Here is a 22,956-nt window from a genome sequence, read left to right as displayed (position 1 = left end):
TAACTACAAACTGGAGAAACCTTTCACCACCCAAACCCTGATGTTTTGTATTGTACGGAATAATATTATAGTCCAGATAAATATGAGGCCTGACAATTAAGTTCACGAACTTGTTGCAATGATCTTGCTAACCTTTTTTGATATCAGAGGGATTATTCATTATGAATTTGTACAAACTGGAAAAACAGTTAACCAAGTTAATTATCTGGAATTGCTGAAAAGGCTGCATGAAAAACTTAGAAAATCTGAACTTTTCACCAATAATTCATGGCTCTTGCATCATGACCATGCACCAGCTCACACGGCACTGTCTGTGAGGGAGTTTTTAGCCAGTAAACAACTGTATTGGAACACCCTCCCTACTCACCTGATCTGGCCCCCAATGACTTCTTTCTTTACCCAAAGATAAAGGAAATATTCAAAGAAGACATTTTGATGACATTCAGGACATCAAGGGTAATACTATGACAGCTCTGATGGCCATTCCAGAAAACATTCCAAAGCTGCTCTGAAGGGTGGACTAGGCGCTGGCATTGGCTCATAGCTTCCCAAGGGGAGTACTTCGAAGGTGACTGTAGTGACATTCAGCAATGAGGTATGTAGCACTTTTTCTAGGATGATTTCGCGAACTTAATTGTCTGACTTCATATCTTACCTACCTAACTATGAGAGATTTTTACAGGCATGGATTGATAGTGATCTTATCAATATTGATTGATATCGAGAACAGTGGGAGAGGGAATTAAGAGGGAACAGTGTTTTAGAACCCACTATCAACAGCAAGCCATTTAATTTCTCTTAGATTACTTATCTACTTACAAAATGGGGTTACTCATACCTTTCTTAACCATCCTGCTAGAGGATGTATGTGTTAAGAATGGCACAGAGACAAGATCCTCTTTCTGATGGAATTGTTACCAGTGAGAGAGCTAGCAATAAGCCTAGACTTGACACATTTTGTGCAACAGAACAGGAAACCTTAGCCAAATATAAAAATAAAATAAAGCAAAATAAAATATGCCTTTAAAAGGAAGGGGGACTGGACGAAGTTAAGAAGGGAGACATCTTGAATGGATTTACTATTTATATCCTGGATTTAGCCATGACCAAATTTATTGATGGAAGCTTCAGGTAAGTCTCCCAATAACTTACCTCTTTAAATTAAGTACCCCCTCAAAAAAAGAAATAGAAAAGAATGTCTCAAAGTTCACCAAGCTATACAAATACTAGGTATTGCTCCCCTCCCTCCACTATTCCAATTTTAGGTTATCAATTTATCATTTCAAGACTGATAAGCAACTTGGCATAGAACCACCACATAGCAGCAATATATATGTGCCAATATCTGTGGCAGCAACATAATAATTGTTTTTTTAAAGTGGTATGACAACAGTGGCATATGATTACAGCCTTCTATGAAAACACTGTGTTTTCTTCCTTAAAACACAAATGTGAAAGTGAACAATAAAACTTAAACTTTTAATCAGAGAAAGGCTTCCTTTTACATGTTCTTACAATACATCTGGGTAGGGGTTGGGATACAGTGCATCCTAAGCTTAAAAAAAATTATATTTCATTTGTGGATGGGGCAAAAAGTAACTAGTAAGGCAGTTATTAGAGTTGCGTTAAACAACCCTTCCTAGATTATACTCAGAAAGACCTTTTAATTAATGAATTAGTTCTGTAGACTCCAAAATGCTGAGTAGCAGAACAACCTACCTGGGCTTGCAAGTCTTACTATCTTGCTATTATTACAACTACTATTTCATCTATTATGCAAGTGAGATATAACTAGAATTATAACGTAGGTCTGGAGATAATATTTTATGTTATCATCATAATTAGAGTGACAGACTTTCAGCCATTGCAAATATTCTGTTAGCAATGCAGTGGGTAAGTGCTGTACTCGTAAGCCATCCCCAAGACAATCAGGCCCCAAATTATCTCATAATGTAAGCTCTTCACATTCTGCTAAGAAAGAACTAGAAGCATAATGTGTGTTATAATCTGACAGGTATTGCACAGCAAAAAGATATGGTCTGGGAGATACCATCAATCAAGATTTAAAAAAAAATCTCTATGGAGGATGAAGAAAATGAGACACAAATATTTCTTGGGGAAGAAAGTAAGAAGACTCAGGCCATCTAATGAATCTTACAGGGAAAAAAAATGCTGCTGCTTTAGAGAAAGATGCTAGAGTCTTCTGTGTTGGGTGTATGCTAGAGTCTTTTCCACTTTATGATGGTGGTTGCAGTAAAACTTTCCCTGGGTAGTAAAAGGCTCCTACTCTCAAAGGAAGCATTGAAGAGGAAAAAGGACCCCCTTCCCACAATCTCTGTAATCTTCGACATGCTATATACTTTACAAGAGAACATTTCCACTTTACAGTAGGAATATTAGAGTTTCTATGTATATCTTCCAACACAGCACAAGACATCAAAGGGGAGGGAAATTATTGACTAATGAGTATATGGTAGGAAGTAGTCTTGGAAACCCTAGGGAAAGGTGCAGAGCACAATGTGGTGGGAGTTAGTAGCAAAGCCTACAGAGAAATTATATCTGCTCTCCTTTTGTTTTTCTTGTCATATCACATCTATGGCAAGAAATCATATGTGACATCATCTCTGGTCCCCTTACTTGCTCCTACCATCACTTTCACTTCTATCAAATTTTGCAATGACAATCTTAGCCCAAGGGTAAATTTTTGTAATAAGTTTCGGCATGGCATCTTAAGCTCTTTGGAGGAATGTTGTTCTAGGTTACTAAGCAAGCAGCAAAGAGAGAAGATAATAAGGATGTTACAAATTAAGGAAGGCTAGACACAGTTCAGATTAATTTTGAGATCATGGATAATAATATAAATATTCATATACCTTTCATAGTATAAATCTTAAAAATTCTATATTATAAATATGTGTATGTTAAATTACACTGTAAAATACATGTATTTTTAACATAGTGATGTTAAAATTGTGTCTGCTGCTTTTAGAGTCAAATGGTACTTTAGTCATTTTCCTTTTAATTCTTCAGTGGCATTTTAACCAAGAGCTGTATAGATAATATATGCATTGTATATTTTAGAATGCTCAGTCTATACTCACTGAATAAGTTCCCACATTTTTTTCTAAACAAAAACGGTTCAGAGGGAAAAAAAGGTTAAGTAGGTTTTCCTTTTACATCAAATTTTGGTTTACTTTTGATATGTAGATTGGATTTAATATCTCTTTTGGTGTATTAGTAGCAAAAAAAAGGAAAATTTACTTGAGTCCACCATATTTATGGAAAAATATCAGAGGAAAAATACATTCATGTTACATCATTTTGTGTCGTTGTCAAACATGTAAGGCAAAAAACCAAATGCAAAAATTATTCACAGAGATTGACATTCCTCTTGCAAAAAGCAGTTCCTAGATTGTTTTGTTTTGTTTTCCCCAAACAAATGTAGTGACAGAAACAGGAGTCACTTGCGCCCTTGTACTTTATTATGTTGTCTTCCCTGGACTTTTTATTTTATTACTAGAAAGTGAGTTCATGAAGGCTGTTGTTTGTTTTCTAAAATTTACAAACTTCATATTCTGGGTTTGTTTTATCTGTTGTTATTATTAAGATAATGGTGTCAATTTTCAAAAATTTAAGAAACATGCACTGTCAACTGTACCAATAGCCCCTAACAATGAAATATAGTCATGCAAAAGTTAACTAAGGTATAAACATGCAAAAGGAGAAGTCTCCCTGCGATCATAAAATGATGTTATTTTCTGTTCAGCAGTTCATGTTACTGCTGTTCATGCTAATTAATTAAAGGAGCTGTTGCTGTAATGTGCAAACAGGGAATCTGAGAAACTGAGAGGGCTTTTAGGTCTCCAAGTGAAGTTAAGTCAATCTGGGCGCTGGCAATCAAATGTAATGAAATCACTTGTCAGTGCTAAGCTTGCAAAAACTGTGAAGTTTGACTAGGGAGTAAAAGGATTATAATTAGATTTCCAATAGGATAATAACTAAATGGCAGAATGCAGTAAAGAGAAAATATTACTTTGTTAGCTAATGGTACTGCTGTTCAGTTTGAGTTTTTATCAGTGCACTTGTAGCTGTGCTAATTTAATTTGCTTTTATCAGCAAAAATGCACTACGCAAATGGCACTTGAATGTCATTTGCAAAAATCATTGATCTGAAGGTGCACTTAATGACACCCAGCATGTTTATTTTATGTGAAACGGAGATTGGTTGATAAGATGGTTGATGTGCTGTCCTGCAGGCCCCCATCTGAGTTATGGGAATCTGGGTGGGAGGATATTAGTGTATATGCTCCACCGAATCTTTCACCTCCAACAATAGTGGACACAGCCATCAGAGGAGTGTTCATTGTTTGATCACCTTAAAATATTCAGGAGGCGTTGCTATCATAGGCTGCTAAAATATAAGGGACACAGAAGTCCTTTTATCAGAAGGTGGTCTATGCATGATATATTGTCTATCAAACAACATTCAAAGCATAAAAGACATGAAATAACTAAGCCTAATAGATATTGAATACATGTAAGAATCCTAGTATATGGGCAGTTTGTACTAAAATCCATGTGGAAATTACCATAAAACTGTATGACTTCACTTATTCTCAGGATGGCCAAGCAACATTCTTTCAAATCCTCTTTAAACTCTCTTAAGGAAATGTCACAGTGGAACTAATTGAATTTCAAAGGGAGAGCACTAGGTAAATGAGATTTCTTTCCAGCAGAGCTATTGACAAGAGAAAGAGAAAAGACTTCACTGATGCTGGAATTGTTTGCTGTGATGGAGATGAGTTTTAGAAATGGTAATAGATTGGCATACATGAATTGACCCTCATAAACAATACTAGGAAATAATCTTCCAATTAAAAGAGAAATGGGTAATTGAGAGAAGTGGAGAAGATGAAGAGAATATTAAAATAAGTCACAAAAGAAAAGAACTATAACACAAAATTATTAGGAAGAATGGAAAAATAATGGGTAAGCATGCATTTTATGTTTTCCAAGCATTATACATTTTCTGAAGTCCATAGATACATATAAAAGTAATCTTTCAATTCTGAACATCTTAAATAATAAGTGACATTATTGGGATTTTTTCAGGTAATTATTTGAATTGATTGATTTGGTGAGCTACATCTATGATGAGTTCTGTTACTCGTTTCAGGCACCAATTCCCCTGGCTAGTAGAATAAATCACCTTTTGCTCAAAAAAAAAAAAAAACTCTTTTAGATATTAAATTGTGATTCTGCTGTCATATTAACACAAGGCATTCACTCTAGTTTTTCCATAAATTGATGATGGGAACTTTATCATTTATGGTGCTTAAATTCTGTGCTAAGAGAGGTGAGAATGTATACTTTTCCATTTTTATCACATTTATCAAGAATATTATTTGATATAACCTAAAAGGCAGATGTTCAAGAAGGAATTATTAATCCACTGTATTTTACCATATATTGACAATATTAACCACAAATGGTTGAGAATTTAATTTGTAATTTGAAATAAAAATAATAAGTTAATTCCCTAGCTTTAAAGTAAGTTCCATCTCAATTCTTTTAAAGATATATCTAATTCTCTCATGTTTAGCCAGCAAAAACTAGAACTTATTCAAATTATGCTGAGTAAAAACAAATATTAAATGTGTCCTCCCTTAATCACAAGTTAATATGCAAAAACCATTTTTTTTGCAGGCTTCATTAAAATAAAAAAAATTGTACCAAATACAGAGTGAATCTACCTTTTGCTTATACCACCTAATTGACCACCCATGAATAAGATATCTACTGTTTGTTGCATGAAAATAAAGTAACTTTTGGACAGTTCAAAAGCTTGTATTTATCTCAGAGTTGGGAAAGATGTTACTACTGTGACCTAAAGGCATCATGTAAATTAAATACACAGCAATGACTGGGGAGTATAGGATTCAAGCATAATAGTGGCTACCAGAGGGTAAGGGGGGAGGGAGGATGGTAGTAGAGGGTACAGGGGTCAAAAGAGAACTGACTCTGGGTGGTAAACACATAATGCAATATATAGATGATGTATAATAGAATTGTACACTTGAAACCTGTATAATTTTATCAACCAATGTCACCCCAATAAATTTAATTTAAAAAAGATACAACCCACTGGTGGTATGTTTGGTTTAACCACTCTAGTTACAAAGCTGACCTTACATTCCACTCAATGGAGAGGCACAATCAAGCTCAACCCTCCTTAAAGACCAGGTCTATATTTGTGTGTCAAAGATTCAGAAGGGATCAAATCCCTCAGGATTATTCAACCCTGCCTTGGTCGTGATATGTGTTGACAACCTCAACTAGTGGTAGCCCACAAGTGGGGTTTTCGTCACAAATTCCACTGTGGTTAATTTATTGGACAAACATGGAGTCCCACCCAAATTGGCTTTTCTCACACTCTAGACACAACCTTTAAGTTGAGGGAAGAAAGCAGGCAAGCAGAAGTGGGATAAAAGACAGCAAAATCTTTATTGAATGAGCTAAATATGCATGAGCAATGCACCTAGATAATGCATTAGTTATGTCTAGCCAGCTACAGCAGAACTAAGCATTACCAGAAGATCCATGAGCTCTGACATTCCTGGCTTTATACAGATGATGTCCAAAACTACAGGAATGAGGGTTGCTAGATTATGTGAAGCTGCCACATAAAATGGTGACTCTCAGATGAACTCAAATGGATCTTTTGGTCATATGCAGTAATGTTGCTTCCATCACACAGTGGAAAGACACATATTAATTAAATCTCCAGCAAGCAACATATCCATGGTTGTCTTCCTTTATGAAAGTTAGAAAATCATTTGCTCATATAAAATAAGGAGATGCCTTTTTTATTAGAGTGAAACATTTTTTTCCACAATAAACATGAAAATAAATATAACGTGCATACAAAACTGCATTAGAATTACGCTGGAAAATCTCCAGTGGTCAAAAATTTTTAGGTGCTTTTGCACTCCAATAGAACTATTGATTTGTTTTATATATTTTCTCACTACTAAATATTTTAAAAATATTTTTAAATGATCTAAGGATTTATGGGGATCCTGCAAATCATGAAAAACAAGCTATTTTTTCCATATTTAGGTGATTTCTAAAAGTATCTAAATTTAGCACCGGAATTTAAAAGTTGATAAAAGATGTCTAGAATATTTTTAAAATATTGATAGGTTATGATTATCATACCTGTGGCTTTAACAAATAAGTGAGATTTTAAAAATTATATCATTTTACACTTCTAAAATGCAAATTATATTCAATTTATGCATTTTTAAAATATGACTAACATATAAAAGTACATCTTTTTAACAGTTAAAAACATAAAAGAAATTTGCTCACATTGTATATGTAAAATCAGTCCATATATATATAATCTTAAAAAACAGTGCACACTTCTTCTTCTTCTGTCATAAAGTCAGAAGAGTTAAACTTATTTATTTTACTTATATGAAGAGTTTCAACACAGGCGCTCATCCCCACTCCACCCCCAGGGATCAGATATTAAGCAGTTACAGAGAGAAGTATGCTGTTTACTGTACCTTGCATAGCAGTATTATCATGAGGAATCCCATTGTTTTCTATTTCAATATCTGGAATCCCAGTATCTGAAAAAAGTGACATTCAAGATTAAGGTACAATTCTGTTTTTTCTGATTCCATTTAAAGTGAAAATTATCAGTAAGGCAGTACTTTGGTCCTACAGATAACACAAAACCTTGGGTGGCGTTTTAGTTTCTTTTTTTTAATGTCTTTTTATTTTTTATGTTAGGAGGGAGGATTATAAACTGTAGCTGAATTCTACAATTGGGCATATATTTCCAGGTATATTGTAAATACTTTTTATTCATTTCATTCTCTAGAGATAAATCTCAGGAAAATCTGTCCATAAAAATCCCCACAGACTATCAGGTAACATGGCTTGACTGTGGAATAAGAAAAAGATGGATGCAATTGCATAAATGTAAGTGCCCCATCCATATGGTGTATTTTTCATTTGTAAAATGTAATAGATGATGAGATTATCTCTATGCTAAGCACATGGAAACACCAAAACACAGGGCATGGGTTGCAGTTTATATGTAGTATAGGCTCTAAGGGCAAAGGGATACAGAAACTGTTCAAAAAAAAAACTTGAGAAAAAGAGGGAGTTAGATGTTTTTCTATTTTAAATATGAAACGTGATTATCTAAAAGTTATACATATACATGAAGCACAGCTAAACATAGGCATTTCTGTATATACACATTTGCTAAGACACCCTTGGGTAATGTGATAACAGATGCCAGTGTATCACCCAATGCCATCAAGGATTAACATGAGAAGGAAATTATTTGAATACAAGGTACCCATCATGTTGTAGAAACAGCTGTTTTTCCTTTATAGTAGAGAACATTGGAGCTAGAGTGGAGACCACTTATGTGTGGATTTCAAATATGTTAAAAAAAAAAAGTCAAACTACCTCAAATTACAAGTTCAGGGCCTTAAACAGTAATACTGCACAGGACATTTGTCCCATTGTCAGAAATGTTAATTTTAAGAACTTGAATAAGCAAGGATGCTGGCTCCCCTGTCTAAGATGTGCCATTGTATAAAATATTAATGTGTTATTATTTACCCTCTCTCTTCTTTGTCTCAATGAGGCATGTTGGCCATGAGCTAATAATCTATCTATCTATCTATCTATCTATCTATCTATCTATCTATCTATCTATCTATCTATCTATCTATATGTATGTATTAGTTGTGAGCAAAATGATCCAAGGTAGTCACAGTAAAAAGGGAACTGAACTTTTGGAAAGGAAAGAATATGATTAAACATTTGTACAAAAGTCTTTATTCATCTTAGTATAGGACACTGAAGCAACTCCCTTTTAGTTCATGTGTGTGTAATATACGAGTATGTATATGGGGTATGTCTACATGTGTGTATAAATCATTAGGCTCATCCTTGTTATACACACGGTCAGTTAACATATGAGCTGTGAATGTTCTGTGAAAGAAGAACCTGAATATTCTATGAGATTAAACAGTGTTGTAGGGTTTCACAATTAAAAATGGAATCAGAGAATTTTGGAATTAAGAGACTCCATGACCAAAGCACCTCTTCTCAAAAGGATCTCCAGAGATTTACTTAGAACATTCTTTTCCAACCAGGTGCTCCTTAAATCCTCAACATTGATGCAATCTGCATTAACGGAATCATCACTTAGCTCATGAGAATACAGTATACCAAACATTAGCATATTTTAACATAAATATAACACTTACATTTTAGGTGCAGGGAGGTTATTAGTATTGCTTTTCCTACTGCAAAAGTCAGCACAATTTCCTGTTATTCTAAAACTATTTGTATCTCCCAGAATTGGGATTATTTTGACAGATTTAATTAATGACCTAAATCACTTGGCCTTAAATTGATTTTTAATTATTCCTGGACAAAGCCTTTTCCTTCCTTCTTTCCCCTTTTTCTTCCTTCCCTCCTTTTTAAATCAGGTTTTGCTTTCTGTACCTTGAGTGTGAAAGTCCAAATCAGACATTACCTTTCAACATCCTCAGGCCACTGTCATTAGTAGTGGTTTGCTTAAGAGCTTGCTCTACTTGCTCCCTGCGCTTTGATTCAAATTCAAATGCTTCTTGCAGTTTTCTCTTGGCTTTTTTCTCTTTCTTCAGGCGCTTTTGCATGGTAGCTAAAATGTGAAAAGGTAAATGGTTTGCAAAGGTTTGGTTAATGAAAGAGGGTTGCTAATTTTGATGGATTATAAACCACAGATATTGATACACAGAGAGATATAAATGTATCAGTTAACATAATTAGCTTCTTTTGGTTCCAATTCTCATTAGCTCAACCAAAGAGTGTTCAATCATACAACCGACTTCTTTTGGCTTTCACCTTTCCAGTGTGTATGCTCTATAATTATACACGCATTTGCATGGTGGTGGTGGTAGTGGTGAAAATTTGTTTTCTATTTTGACTAACAACATGCATTTAATGATATTAAATATTTTATAAATCTCTTAAGAAGATATTCTTACTATTTATTAAGATATTATTATTCATATTTCAAAATGTAAAAAACATGACTATACGAAGTCTGACAATTAAGTTTGTGAACTTGTTGCAATGATGTTGCTGTTTTTGATATCAGAGGGATTATTCATTATGAATTTGTACAAACCAGACAGTTAACCAAGTTTACTGTTTGGAAGTGCTGAAAAGGCAGTGTGAAAAAGTTAGACGACCTGAACTTTTCACCAAAAATTCATGGCTCTTGCATCACAACAATGCACCAGCTCACATGGCACTGTCTGTGAGGGAGTTTTTAGCCAATAAACAAATAATGGTATTGGAACACCCTCCCTGCTCACCTGATCTGACCCCCAATGACTTCTTTCTTTACCTGAAGACAAAGGACATATTGAAAGGAAGACATTTTGATGACATTCAGGACATCAAGGATAATACGATGGAGCTCTGATGGCTATTCCAGAAAAAGAGTTCCAAAATTGCTTTGAAGGGTGGACTAGGTGCTGGAATCGGTGCATAGCTTCCCAAGGGGAGTACGTCCAAGGTGACTGTAGTGATATTCAGAAATGAGGTATGTAGCACTTTTTCTAGGATGACTTTGCAAACTTAATTGTCTGACCTTGTATCTACTGGGTTGCAAAACATGGTTTGTTTTTTAAAAGTTACAGTTGAAAGTGTCTTTTTCTCTGAGATGTTAACAATTTAACGGTATCTATCTATCTATCTATCTATCTATCTATCTATCTATCTATCTATCTATCTATGTATCTATCCATTTTTAAAGAGAATAACTTTCAGCAATGATTATATTAAACAACTGGTAAAAGCACAACAGCATTTTTTTTCTTTATCATAAGCAGAAAAGATAATGAAGAGCTAATGAACAACTAACTATTCCTCAATTCTCAAGGCTTTATATTGTGGACACTGAGAATCATTTGATGTAGACCCCAAAAAGGAGTTTATCTGCTGAGATGGACTCCACATGGTGAACTAAAGGCTCCAATTTTATGGAACCTACCAGCCATTTGCTGACAGGGGCTCCTCATGCACTTAACACCAGGAAGAAATTCAGACTGAACTTTAGGCTTCCTGCACTATACCTTGTTTGTTTACACCATTTGACTCAATCACTGCAGGGAAATGCTGGCTTCCTCTTTCTACCAAGGGAGTGAGACCTGCTCCATCCAATCAGAACTGCACAATTTGAATACTTCATGTACATAAAATGGATCTAATTGAGAACTTGGGCAGATACATTCAGTATAAATTGTGGCTTCCCCTTCGTCTCAGTGGAACACAACTTAAGTTGCTAGTACCTGAATCTGTGTCTCCTGGGACAAGGCTCCTTTTGCTCAAATAAATGCTTTTTTTATTCATCATTACAGTCTAAAATTACTATCAGTTTACAATACCTTAATTAGACACTTCAACTGCATAATGTGTGATTGTTTCTAAACTCTGAAACCTTGAAATCTGTGACAATTTCTCAAATAGAAGTATTGGGTTTCAGCAATATATAGGTTCATAACAAGGTGCTAAGCAGACCAACCTTTACATTCTTCTTAAATCGGTTTTAATAAATTAAGATATTGATATTATCGCAATAGGAAAACTTTCAAGGAACATTAAGCAAAATAGTGCAAGGTGGGTACTAGACTAATTAGGGGGATCACAATATAAATTATGTAAATGTCTACTCACTATCCTATACACCTGAAACTAATATAAAATAATATTGAATTTTCAGTTATAGTCAACTGTAACTGAAAAAATAAATAATTTAAAAAATGTCACCCCCCAAAAAATAAATTATATGACTTTTTAAATGTTAAAAGTATTCACATAAAATTAATATACTTTAATTGAACTGAATATGATGCTAATTTGAGTTTTCAATTGTATTTATTTCACAGTTCAATGTCTTTTTCATAAAAATGACCTTCTAACTTAAATAGAAAGAGTCAGATAGCCAGGCAAATTTCTGTTTATTTGAGACAAAAATTTAGAGGTCTAAGGTAATACAAAATGGAAATCTTAGAACAAGGACACTGAGAATGTATGGTTTCTCTTATTTCTGACGAAAGTGCTTATAGTCAACGTTCTATAAGTAAGACTGAATATAAAAATATTTTCCTATTGTAATTATATTTAATTATCACCACTCAAATAAAGCATTTAATACATTATTTAAATCAGAAATCTAAATTTACTCAAATTAATGTATAACTTAATGTCCTTATAAAACAAAATTTTGCTTCCAGTACAATTATTGGTTCAAATATATTCCACACATTGTTGTACGATTCCATATATTGTAGACAATTTCACAGCTTATTACATTTAAAATTATGTAGATAAGCAATAACTATCATTTATTTTAGGACCTACTACGTACTGAGCATTCTTCTGGGTTTGTATCTCATTTAAGCCTTACAATGAGTGAGCGAAGAAAATACTGTTAACTACATTTTACAGATGAGAAAACTGAGCTCTTGAGAGGTCATGTAATTTACCCAAGATTGCACAGCTAGTAATTTTCTTAACCTGAGGGCCAAAGATCACATAGGTGGTTGTTTCAAAGCCTGGGGACCATACAGTTGGTTAAGGACCAAGACAAGTGACCTCCAAGTTCTTTTGTACTTGTAGCTCTATCATTCTAAGATTCTAAGAATTTAATCTACAAAGAATGCTATTATGTATGTATATTTGTGTTTAATTCAAGTAAAACATTCTGGCTAGCAATGAAAAGATAGTTTGGTAAAGTACATACTTTGAGTGTGAAACAATGCTTCCTTTAATTGGAGAAAAAAGATAGTCATAGAAATTCTTAATATATATTTACAGTTTTATACATGTTCTTTATATAAGTATATATATTGTTACTATTATTTCTATATACTTGGAAAGATGTTACTTTATACCATAATATCAATTTCCCCCTTATTGTTTTCAATTATATGACTTCAGGTAAAGAGTTCACCCTTCTTCATGAAAAGTTGGGTGTGCTGAGTATGAGATACTTAAGAAACTAGAAAGGAATTTAAGTGAGCATTCAATTCAACTATTGTAATAGATGACAATACTGAGATTCATAGAGATGAAGTAGTTTCTCTAAATCAATGATGATAACAGTTTCCTACAATTATGTTAGTCATTAGATGTAAAATGTTAAAAACAATGCATAGCACATAGCAAACAGTTGACATGTATTAGCTAGTAGTAGTAGTAGTAGTAGTAATAGTAGTGGCAGCAGCAGCAGCAAGCATCAGTAGTAGTAGTAGAAGTAGTGGTAGCAGTAGTAATAATGCTAGTAGTAGTAGTGACATTATTATTATATCTTAATAAATGCTAAATGCATTAAATACAAATATTTTAGAGTAAATTTGATAATAGATACAGTATTACATTGACTGTCTCTAAGACTTTAAAAGATAAAAGATGTGATAGCAATTATAAAGATAGACCTGGAGAGTCGATGAGAAGTTAGTAAAGAAAAATCAGTATGAGTAGATCCCTAAAAGTAAGAGGCCAATTTTACTATATGTAGTAGATTTTCATAAATCAATTTGAGAATGTAATATTTAACATATGATTAGTTGGTTCTTTAGTATAAAAATTTTCCCTATGAAATTTGTTTTTATGATGCTAATCGTAATTACCTATGTCTTTTCTTAAATATAGATGTGTTTTCATCTCCACACATACTTCCATCACACCCCTTCTGCCACTGCCCTCCCAACAGCAAACCAACTGCATCAGGCATGGCACAGCATATGTAGAGGCCCCTCCCTTTCACCAAAGCTGAGGGCAGGGCCCAGACTGGGGACGGAAGAGCCTTGAGATAAAAAATGGAGCTTCTAGAATCCAGTGGGCTTAGTTCTACACCAGGGGAAGGGTTCTCTTATCTATCTTGAATACAAAAAACCAGAAATATGCTAATTTCTCCAAACTTTAAAAAAAATTTAGCCTTTGCTTAGTAGTATTTATTGGCTTTGTAAAGACAAGAAGAGGTTTAATTCTTTTTAAATGTAATGACGATTTTCCATTTTGAACTGGACCACTGATTCCTAGGTCCTACAAAAAATATATGAGCACTTGTCTTATTAGGGAGATCACTTCATGGACAGTGTATATGCCTGATCACTGTGTTGTACACCTGAAGCTGAATAATACTGAATGTCAACTATAATTATATATATATATATATATATATATATATATATATATATATATATATATATATGTATATAGTCACAGGATGTGGAGTACAGCACAGGGAATAGAGAGTGAATGGAATCGTAACAGCTATATACAATGTCAGAGGGGTAATAGATTGGTGGGGGGCTATCACATGGTGAGGGGTATAAATGTCTAACTACTACATTGTTTTGCATGTCTGAAACTAACAAAAATATACACTAAGTTTTCATTTACTTGACAAAAATTTCAGAATACAATATGCTATTTTGGAATACTATAAAGTTAGTATTCTTCCTTGTTTAGGTAGGCATTATCTAGGTTGTGGATTTTCTCTCCCTTTCTTTGCCTCTCCTTCCCACTCTTTAACAGTTTTACTTAATTTTTGCTTTGTGATTCATCCATACAAGACTAGGCAGTGAAGTGAAAAAAGCTAAAATTCAAAATAGTCACTTTGGCTGCTGTTTAGTATTTTATGGTAAATATAAGGAACAGGTGGAAATTATTGGCAAAAGTGAAGATTTTAATTTTCTCTGATTTTGATGTAAACTCGTCTCATCCATGTCTGTAGTTAATCAAATGCCTACCCATAGTAGGAAAGTTCATTCTATTTGTGAACAGTATTTCTCCATTCTCTCTCTTTTGTCTCCATCCCCACTTATGCTACCCTAATTCAGTCCTCATCACCATTGCCTGGATGAGAGCAATCTCCTACATGGTTTCCTTGTTTCTAGTCTTCCTCCAACCCCCCACTAATCTATTCCCAACACTGGAGTTCTCTATCCAACTGAAATCAGACCAGATCACCCCCTGCTTATCTTTTAATACTTCCCATAAACTGTAGGACTAAGTCCAAGCTTACCTTTTACATGGCTAAAAATATGCTTCATAGTAATTTAGCTTCTACCTCCACCTTCCTGCATCATCTCCCACCATTTACTTTCTAAAATTCATATCCATTCTAATAACAAACTGTGTATAGTTGCCCACATATGAGGCTTCTGGCCTCTATGCTTATGCTCACTCATACCTCTGTCAACAATGTTCAAATAACTCAGGTACTCTTGTGACTTTTCTTAACCTACTTGTTCTTCAAGATTCCGGTTCAGGGTCAGGATCAAGAAGGCTTCTTCAACCATCCATGCACTCATCCTCACCAAGATGAACTAACTACCCCCTTTCTGTATAGCGGTATATATACTGTGCATCATTGCTCCTGCCACTTTGTCTTGAAATTAACTGGCTGGTTGTGCCAGCCCTTTAAAATGTAAATCTGTTAAGGGCAGGGACTGAGTTTTATTTATGTTATAGTCCCAGAATCTAGCACTGTTCTTGGCAAACAGTAAGCATTTTATACATAAGGATTTATTAGATTATCTATATCCAGATGTACTGTGTGTAACTGTGAGAATACTAAAAATATTCATGTTTCCAAATCTGCGACTGGACTGAAGTGCAGATCTAGTTCATTATTTTTTATTATGAACACTAGTATAAATATTTTACCTGTGGATTCCACACAGTATTTGATTCGTAGCTTGCCACTTGTTTTCAGCATTTCCAAGCTACTCCTGATAATATTTCTATTACTATTGAAAATATCACCAACACAATATTCACTCCACAATTGAACCTGTTAAACTTACTTCTGCTTTGAAGCTCAACTGCGAGTTGTCTTTCAAGGTTTTCTCTAATTTCTCTCTCTCTGTAGAGTTCCATTCGCAGTTCTTTTTTTTCTTGTTGAATCTGCTTCTCCTGGATACGAGCATTATCCAAAGCCACTTTCAGTAAACCCTGTCAAAGTACAGCAAATGACATGCAGTTCATCTTATCTGTTTTAGTTTTCAAATATGACATAATTTATGTAGGTGCTAATGTCTTGTATTACATTTATTTTGTTTATAGAAATATTGTTGACCTGAATGTTGGTCAACAGAGTTTCCACGGAGGACAGACTATCAGCAAAAATGAATGGTCCCGGGAATCCAGGAGGCAATGCCTGTGCAGGAGTCAGTTGGATCTTGTCCAATGGTGACTTCATCATTGGGATTTGAACTGGTACCTCTTCTGCAAGAAACAAAATTAAAATCAGATGGTTCACAAATTAACAGCTCAAAATTTTCAATATGTTTCTTTCACCTCTAATGGCATCTATAAAGATTTGTTTCTAAAGCTAAATGATGAAAATTCTAATTGGAAGTCATATCTATTCTCCAGCTACCCATAATTTTTCAAAATAAGCATTTCAGTAAAGAATCAATGACAAAAGGAGACTAAACTTTGGGTGGTGAGCACACAATTCAATATACATATGATGTATTATAGAATTGTACACTTGAAACTTATATAATCTTTTTTTTTAAGTTTATTGGGGTGACAATTGTTAGTAAAATTACATAGATTTCAGGTGTACAATTCTGTAATACATCATCTATATATCACATTGTGTGTTCACCACCCAGTGTCAGTTCTCCTTCCATCACCATATATTCCATCCCTTTTACCCTCATCTACCACCCCCCACCCTCCCCAACCTCTGGTAACCACTAAACTATTGTCTGTGTCTATGTTTTTGTTTCATTTGTTAGTCTTGTTCTTTTGTTGTTCTCAGTTTTATATACCACATATCAGTGAAATCATACGGTTCTCAACTTTTTCTGTCTGACATTTCGCTTAGCATTATAATGTCAAGATCCATCCATGTTGTTGCAAATGGCACTATTTCATCTTTTCTTATGGCAGAATAGTATTCAATTGTGTACATATACCACATCTTCTTTATGCAATCATCTATGGAAGAATACTTTGGTTTGTTTCCATGTCTTGGACACTGTAAATAAAGCTGCAATGAACATCGGAGCACATATATTTTTACGGATAAATGTTTTCAGATATTTTGGGTAGATACCCAGGAGAGGGACTGCCGGGTCATATGTTAATTCTATTTTTAATTTTTCGAGGAACCTCTACACTGCCTTCCATAGCGGCTGCACCAATCTACATTCTCACCAACAGTATATGAGTGTTCCTTTTTCTTATATAATCTTATTAACCAATGTTACCCCCAATAAACTGAATTTAAAAAGAATCAGAGAAAATAAAGCAATATTTACTGCTAAAGAGGCATGAAATTTGGACAAATTTAAGATATATTTATGAATACCTATAAATTAAATAATTAGATAACTTCCTGGTAGATCATAAACTGCTTTTTTTCCCTCTTCAAATCTCTCTCTCTATCTCCATTCTTTATAATAATTTTATTGACATAATTTAAATACAATAAATTCACCTATTTTAAATGTATACTTCAATGATTTTTAGTAAATTTAGAGTTGTGCAAACATCACCACAAATCTATTTTAGAACCTCTTGATCACCCCAAAATACCAGTTATGTTAATTTACGGTTAATCTTCTTTCCCATCCCTGGCCCCTAGTAACCACTAATCTACTTTCTGTCCCTATATGATCGCCTTTTGTGGATATTTTACATAAATATAATCACAAATGCATGGTCTTTTGTGAATGGCTTCTTACACTTAGCATAAAGTTTTTGAGGTTCATCTATATTGTGGCATGTATCAGTGTTTTCTTTTTCATTGCTGAAAAAAATATTCCACTGCATAGATATATTCCTTTTTGTTTAATCATTCATTAGTTGATGGGCATTTGGATTGATTCTAGTGTTACATTGTGAATGATGTTCCTTATGAAAATATGGCACTTCTGTTGCAAAAACACAAGCTGTATCTTTTTCCCCTTTTATATTATGTTCTCCCACATTGTCTTTAATGGGATTCTCTCTTAGCTTCAGGTAAAGAGAGACAAACAGAATTTTTGTCTAGTAAGTTTCTTCAAGTTTGTTTTGGACAGATATACCTAATTACAAAAGGAATCTCCTCTTAACTTTGAGAAGCTAACTCCTTGACAATCTACTTGAAAATCTTTTATTTGAGATATATGAACCACATAGCAAAGTTTCCCCTGCAATTAGGAATTGGGGCTTTTTCGATGTATGTAAAAACAAACTGCTACAAAGAGGTACTCTTTGAATGTAGCCACACAAACTCTGGTATTCTTAAATGGCTTCAACAGCACTGCATGATGGGGTGAATCAGAGCAGCTCCAAAAAAATTGTTTTACTCACCACAGTCTCTTTATTTTAATAAGTGGCCACAAGCAAAGTTTGAAAAATCTGATTTTCTCTGGTCAGAAAATTTTTTGTGACTCCATCTATTATGAGACTAATTCAAGAAAAACAAAACAAACAGAAAAAATAGGCTTGAATCTATACCTAACAAATTTTCACATGGTTTAAAAACAAAAATCTAGCTATTGGTTCTGGTTCCTGCATGAATAGGAATATGGATTTGTCATACAGTTAGACCTCATTTTTCAATCACAAGCATCCTACATTTGAGGTCGAACAATTAAGTTCACGAACTCATCCTAGAAAAAGTGCTACATATCTCATGGCTGAATATCACTATGGTCATCTTCAAAGTACTCCCCTTGGGAAGCTGTGCACAGATGCCAGTGCCTAGTCCACCCTTCAATGCAATTTTGGAACTCTTTTTCTGGAATGGCCATCAGAGCTGTCATCGTATTACCCTGGATGTCCTGAATGTCATCAAAATGTCTTCCTTTCAATATGTCCTTTATCTTCAAGTAAAGAAAGAAGTCATTGGGGGCCAGATCAGGTGAACATGGAGGGTGTTCCAATACAGTTATTTGTTTACTGGCTTAAAAAAAATTCCCTCATAGACAGTGCCTTGTGAGCTGGTGCACTATCCGGGTGCAAGAGCCATGAATTTTTGGTGAAAAGTTCAGGTCACCTAACTTTTTTACGCAGCCTTTTCAGTACTTCCAAATAGTAAACCTGGTTATCTGTTTGTCCACTTGGAACAGTTCATAATCCCTTGGATATAAAAAAATGTTAGCAACATTTTTGCAACATGTTCACGAACTTAATTTTCAGACCTTGTATGTAGTGCACAACTGATTTCATAGTCCTCATTGTTTGCTGTGGGATAGCTTGTGTGGGAAGTTGTGGCATAGACTTGTGGGAACCACCTGTAGGATGGAATAGCATTATCTCTGAATAAGATGCTCTTGATATAGACCATCTTTATAATTTTTAATTTTCCAAAGTCGCTAGGGATAAAAAAATGCTAAACAATTATTTTTAGAGAATCAAAATTATTTTCACTGAATCTTTATATTATTTGAATCCAAAATGTTATAAAGGTTATTGGTTTATCTATCTTAAAGAATTTAATAAAATTCATAAACTAGTCTGTTAATTTTCTTTTAGTACAGGAAGCTATCTATAATGAACATATTCTCAGGAATGTTTTTTTAGTAAAGCTTAAAAATATCTCGATCATAAATGCATGTGTTTTCTACAACTCTCTTGTAAAATTAACCCTAATCTCTTATAGAACATTTCTTCCAGCCTTCCTCCCTCCCTCCTTCTCTTTCTCTCTCTCTCTCCCTCTTATTTCTTGTCAGTAGCAGTTTTGCAAGCGGTGAAGTATTCCAGAAGAAACGAGCACATTATCGGAAGTTCTGTTACCTACATGAACTAGAATATCTGAACATTTGAAATATTTCATAAAAAAATAAATTCTAAAATACATCTTAAGCAACAGCTATAATGCTTCTAAAGTGCATTTCTCAACAAATAACCATACAATATTGTTTTACTTGTATTGTTTGAAGTCTGTATTTAGCTAATATTTTATCTTCTACACATGGGTGTATTAAGTGGATAGAATGAATTTATAATGATCTATCAATATTAGTAATAACTGAGGAGGTTCTACCCCTTTTCATTAATGTTTATGAATCTTAAAAGTAAAAACTTATGTAGCCTAGAAAATCTACTTTTATAATAAGGAATGGCTACAAAGTTAGAACATTGATTTCCTGCTGATTCATTGATAGTGTAATGTTTCCCCTGAATAAATATTTTGTATCAGGGGCAGAGTTCTTAAAATTTGGATTCCTTGTTATGTATCACTCTATACACACATGTAAACTCACTGGTAAGAGTCTAAGGGGTATTCTACAAATAAGATACCTAAAAAAAGAAAGGAATACATTCAATATGCATAAAACAAAATTATAACTACATTAAAATTGCCAGAAGTCTTCTATTTGGAGATGAAAGAAATGCCATTAAATTGGGTGAAAGGAAAATTACTATTGACTATGAAGACAGGTTGCATGGTCTATGGTTTGTAATGTTGCTGTACAGTAGATTGAACTTTCAAAATAGTATTACTCTTCTTTAAAGAGATAGACACAACTGAATTAGGTGCTGCTTGCTGCAGTGAGGATCAAATGCAAAAAGAATCATATTTCATCAGACCTAGTCAACACCAGGAAAATAAATAGAAATATAAGAGGTATGCAGGCAATGATTCATTTTGATAATCTGGCCCAAGAGAGACACATAGAGACAGCACACAGATCTAAGCCTCTACCGAAAGACAAATAGGACACACAGGGTGGGAATTGGGATGACAGTGTAGCAGAGGTCACATCGATTTTCAGCAGCAGTTTTCACACAGATGAGATAACCCTGGACTCTATTTGGCCCATTGTTCATATCCTACCTGTCCCACAAGCAATAAATTTCTGAGTCCTGAAAAGGGCAGTAAAGAAGAAGGATTCTACTTATGACTTCTTATGATTAAGTTTCTGTGCTAACCAAACTTGCTTTTTCAGACCAAGGTCACATTGCATGTTAAGGTCCATAATGGCCCCAAACTAGTTGAAGTGTATTATGTTTTGCTATATATGAGTGAAAACTGTCAAACCATTTGTCATTTTTTTTTAATTTAAATCACATGCTACAAAAATGAATGATAAATGCATTAGAAATCTATTTCAATCTTGTAATAGGTCTTCACATCTGAATGACATCTACATTTTGCTCAGTTTAAATAAATGAACTTTTATATAAGAATTTATTAGGTAGGCTTGAGAAATTTTAATTGGCAATAAAATTGAATATGGGCAAGAACTAGACTAGAAACATAGCTTGTCAGTAAAAGAAAAGCACCTCTTTGCAATCCAGGGGGAAAGCATTTTGATTTAAAAGTCTGGTGCTTCAAATGTATATATTAAAAACTTTACCAACACATATGACACATTAGTATAAAGCAAAAGATAAAGATAGGACAGCTGTTATCTAGCTGAGGACACATAACCACTTCATTTGTTGTAGCAAAGTGGAGACTGCTTTTATTGAGCCTGTTTGTTAAACCTACCATACTTTGTAATAGCACTTGGGAATCCATTTAGAAAATAAGTTCTTAATTTTACTTTCTTGCTGAGAGTCCAGATGAATAGATATAAAAGTTTACAAGAACTTTATTTGTAGAAAAAAGAGATAAGCATATGGTAAATGCTCGGAATGGAAAAGTTCCCGTAAAAATTAAAGCCAAGGATGCTAGAGACTTTATATATGACTCCAGTGCTTATGTTCCCACTTTTTCTGGGCTTTTGGGATTGTGATACAGAAATAGAAATGGAATGCAGCTGCCTCACTCAGCCGTGGAAAAACGTAACCACTTACCAGATCATTAGTTTTTATTTTTTAACAAATAAATTATATTTCATTATTTGATTTGAGAGCTATCCCCCAAATACAGCTGGCCCAAGGGACTCTCCTTCTTTGGTGACATTACAATTACATTTGGCACAAGGAAGACACCTGCTTACCTCTTCCAAACTGAGAAACAATTAACAACAACAAAATGACAACTGCTGTGTATTGATCTGACCTGCATGAACATAAAAAAAAAAAAAAACTGTTCGTGATCTGAGTTGAACAATGACTCAAGTGTCACCATCACCAAATGTGGAAAAGAAAAACTTGATTCCCAAATTTTTACATTTCTTTAAGGAGACAAAATAATGCTGATAAATGAAATCGGAAAGCTACTAGCAAAGGAATGAAAGGTCACCAACCTGAGACAGTGAGAGAGTATACTTCAAACACCTGTTTTGCTCTTGATCCTTAGGAGATGACACATTATTTCAGAAAGAGTCAACAAGTTACAGAAGTGGACAATTAAGTGTGAAATCGTGTGGCATTGATTATTAAGTGCCTCTTGGAGTTCAAAGGAGAGATCTCTGTCGTCTGGAGTAAGCACTCAAACTAATCTAGCTGAAAAGTGTTCCCACTGTCCTTAGAATGAAGTCCCAAGAGACTTCCCCAGGATATGAGGTGTGCCAACAAGAAAAGGTTCATTGCTCAAACTAGTGTTGAGAAACCTGGATTAAACAATATTATATAGTTTTCCTTAAAGCAAAGGTTACCAGATAAATTACAGGATGTCCAGTGAAATTTGAATTTCACACAGCAAATGAATTTTTAATATAAGTATGTCCAAAACATTCCATGGGACATCCTTATACTAAAAATCATTCTTTGTTTATGCGAAATTCAAATGTCACTGGGCATACTGTTTTCTTTTCCTTTTTAATTTGCTAAATCTATTCAGGCTGAACATCTCAGAGCCTTTAAAATGCTAATAATAAATATTAACATACATTACATGTTAATTTAGGCAGCTGAGAGCATAGTGATGAAGAGGAAAAGATGCTAGAGCTGGACTGCCTGGGTTTGAAACCCTGCAAGCCTCTGGAAAGTTACTTAACCGTTCTGTGCCTCAATCTCCTCATC

The 22,956-nt window shown here is 34.2% G+C and overlaps 1 protein-coding gene across 3 annotated transcripts in view; it reads right to left on the bottom strand.

The window, feature by feature from the left end:
- Window positions 1-22,956, bottom strand: part of DACH2 (dachshund family transcription factor 2) — a 678,262-nt gene that overhangs the window by 10,052 nt on the left and 645,254 nt on the right. The window contains exons 9-12 of one of the 3 annotated variants that reach the window (XM_074323712.2): window positions 16,145-16,323; window positions 15,903-16,050; window positions 9,572-9,718; window positions 7,572-7,637 (exon numbers count right to left, since the gene is read on the bottom strand). In XM_074323712.2, the coding sequence (XP_074179813.1) occupies window positions 7,572-7,637; window positions 9,572-9,718; window positions 15,903-16,050; window positions 16,145-16,323 (540 nt within the window). Of the gene's footprint in view, window positions 1-7,533; window positions 7,638-9,571; window positions 9,719-15,902; window positions 16,051-16,144; window positions 16,324-22,956 lie in introns of those variants that run through there. The other 2 variants (XM_074323713.2, XM_074323711.1) reach the window with 2 other exon arrangements.

The sequence above is a fragment of the Rhinolophus sinicus genome, chromosome 18 (genome assembly GCF_057876585.1).
Source record: "Rhinolophus sinicus isolate RSI-liver-muscle chromosome 18, RSI-T2T, whole genome shotgun sequence".
NCBI classification, from domain to species: Eukaryota; Metazoa; Chordata; class Mammalia; order Chiroptera; family Rhinolophidae; genus Rhinolophus; species Rhinolophus sinicus.
Note: the sequence above shows the minus strand (reverse complement) of the source record. Positions and strands in the feature narration are given on the sequence as shown.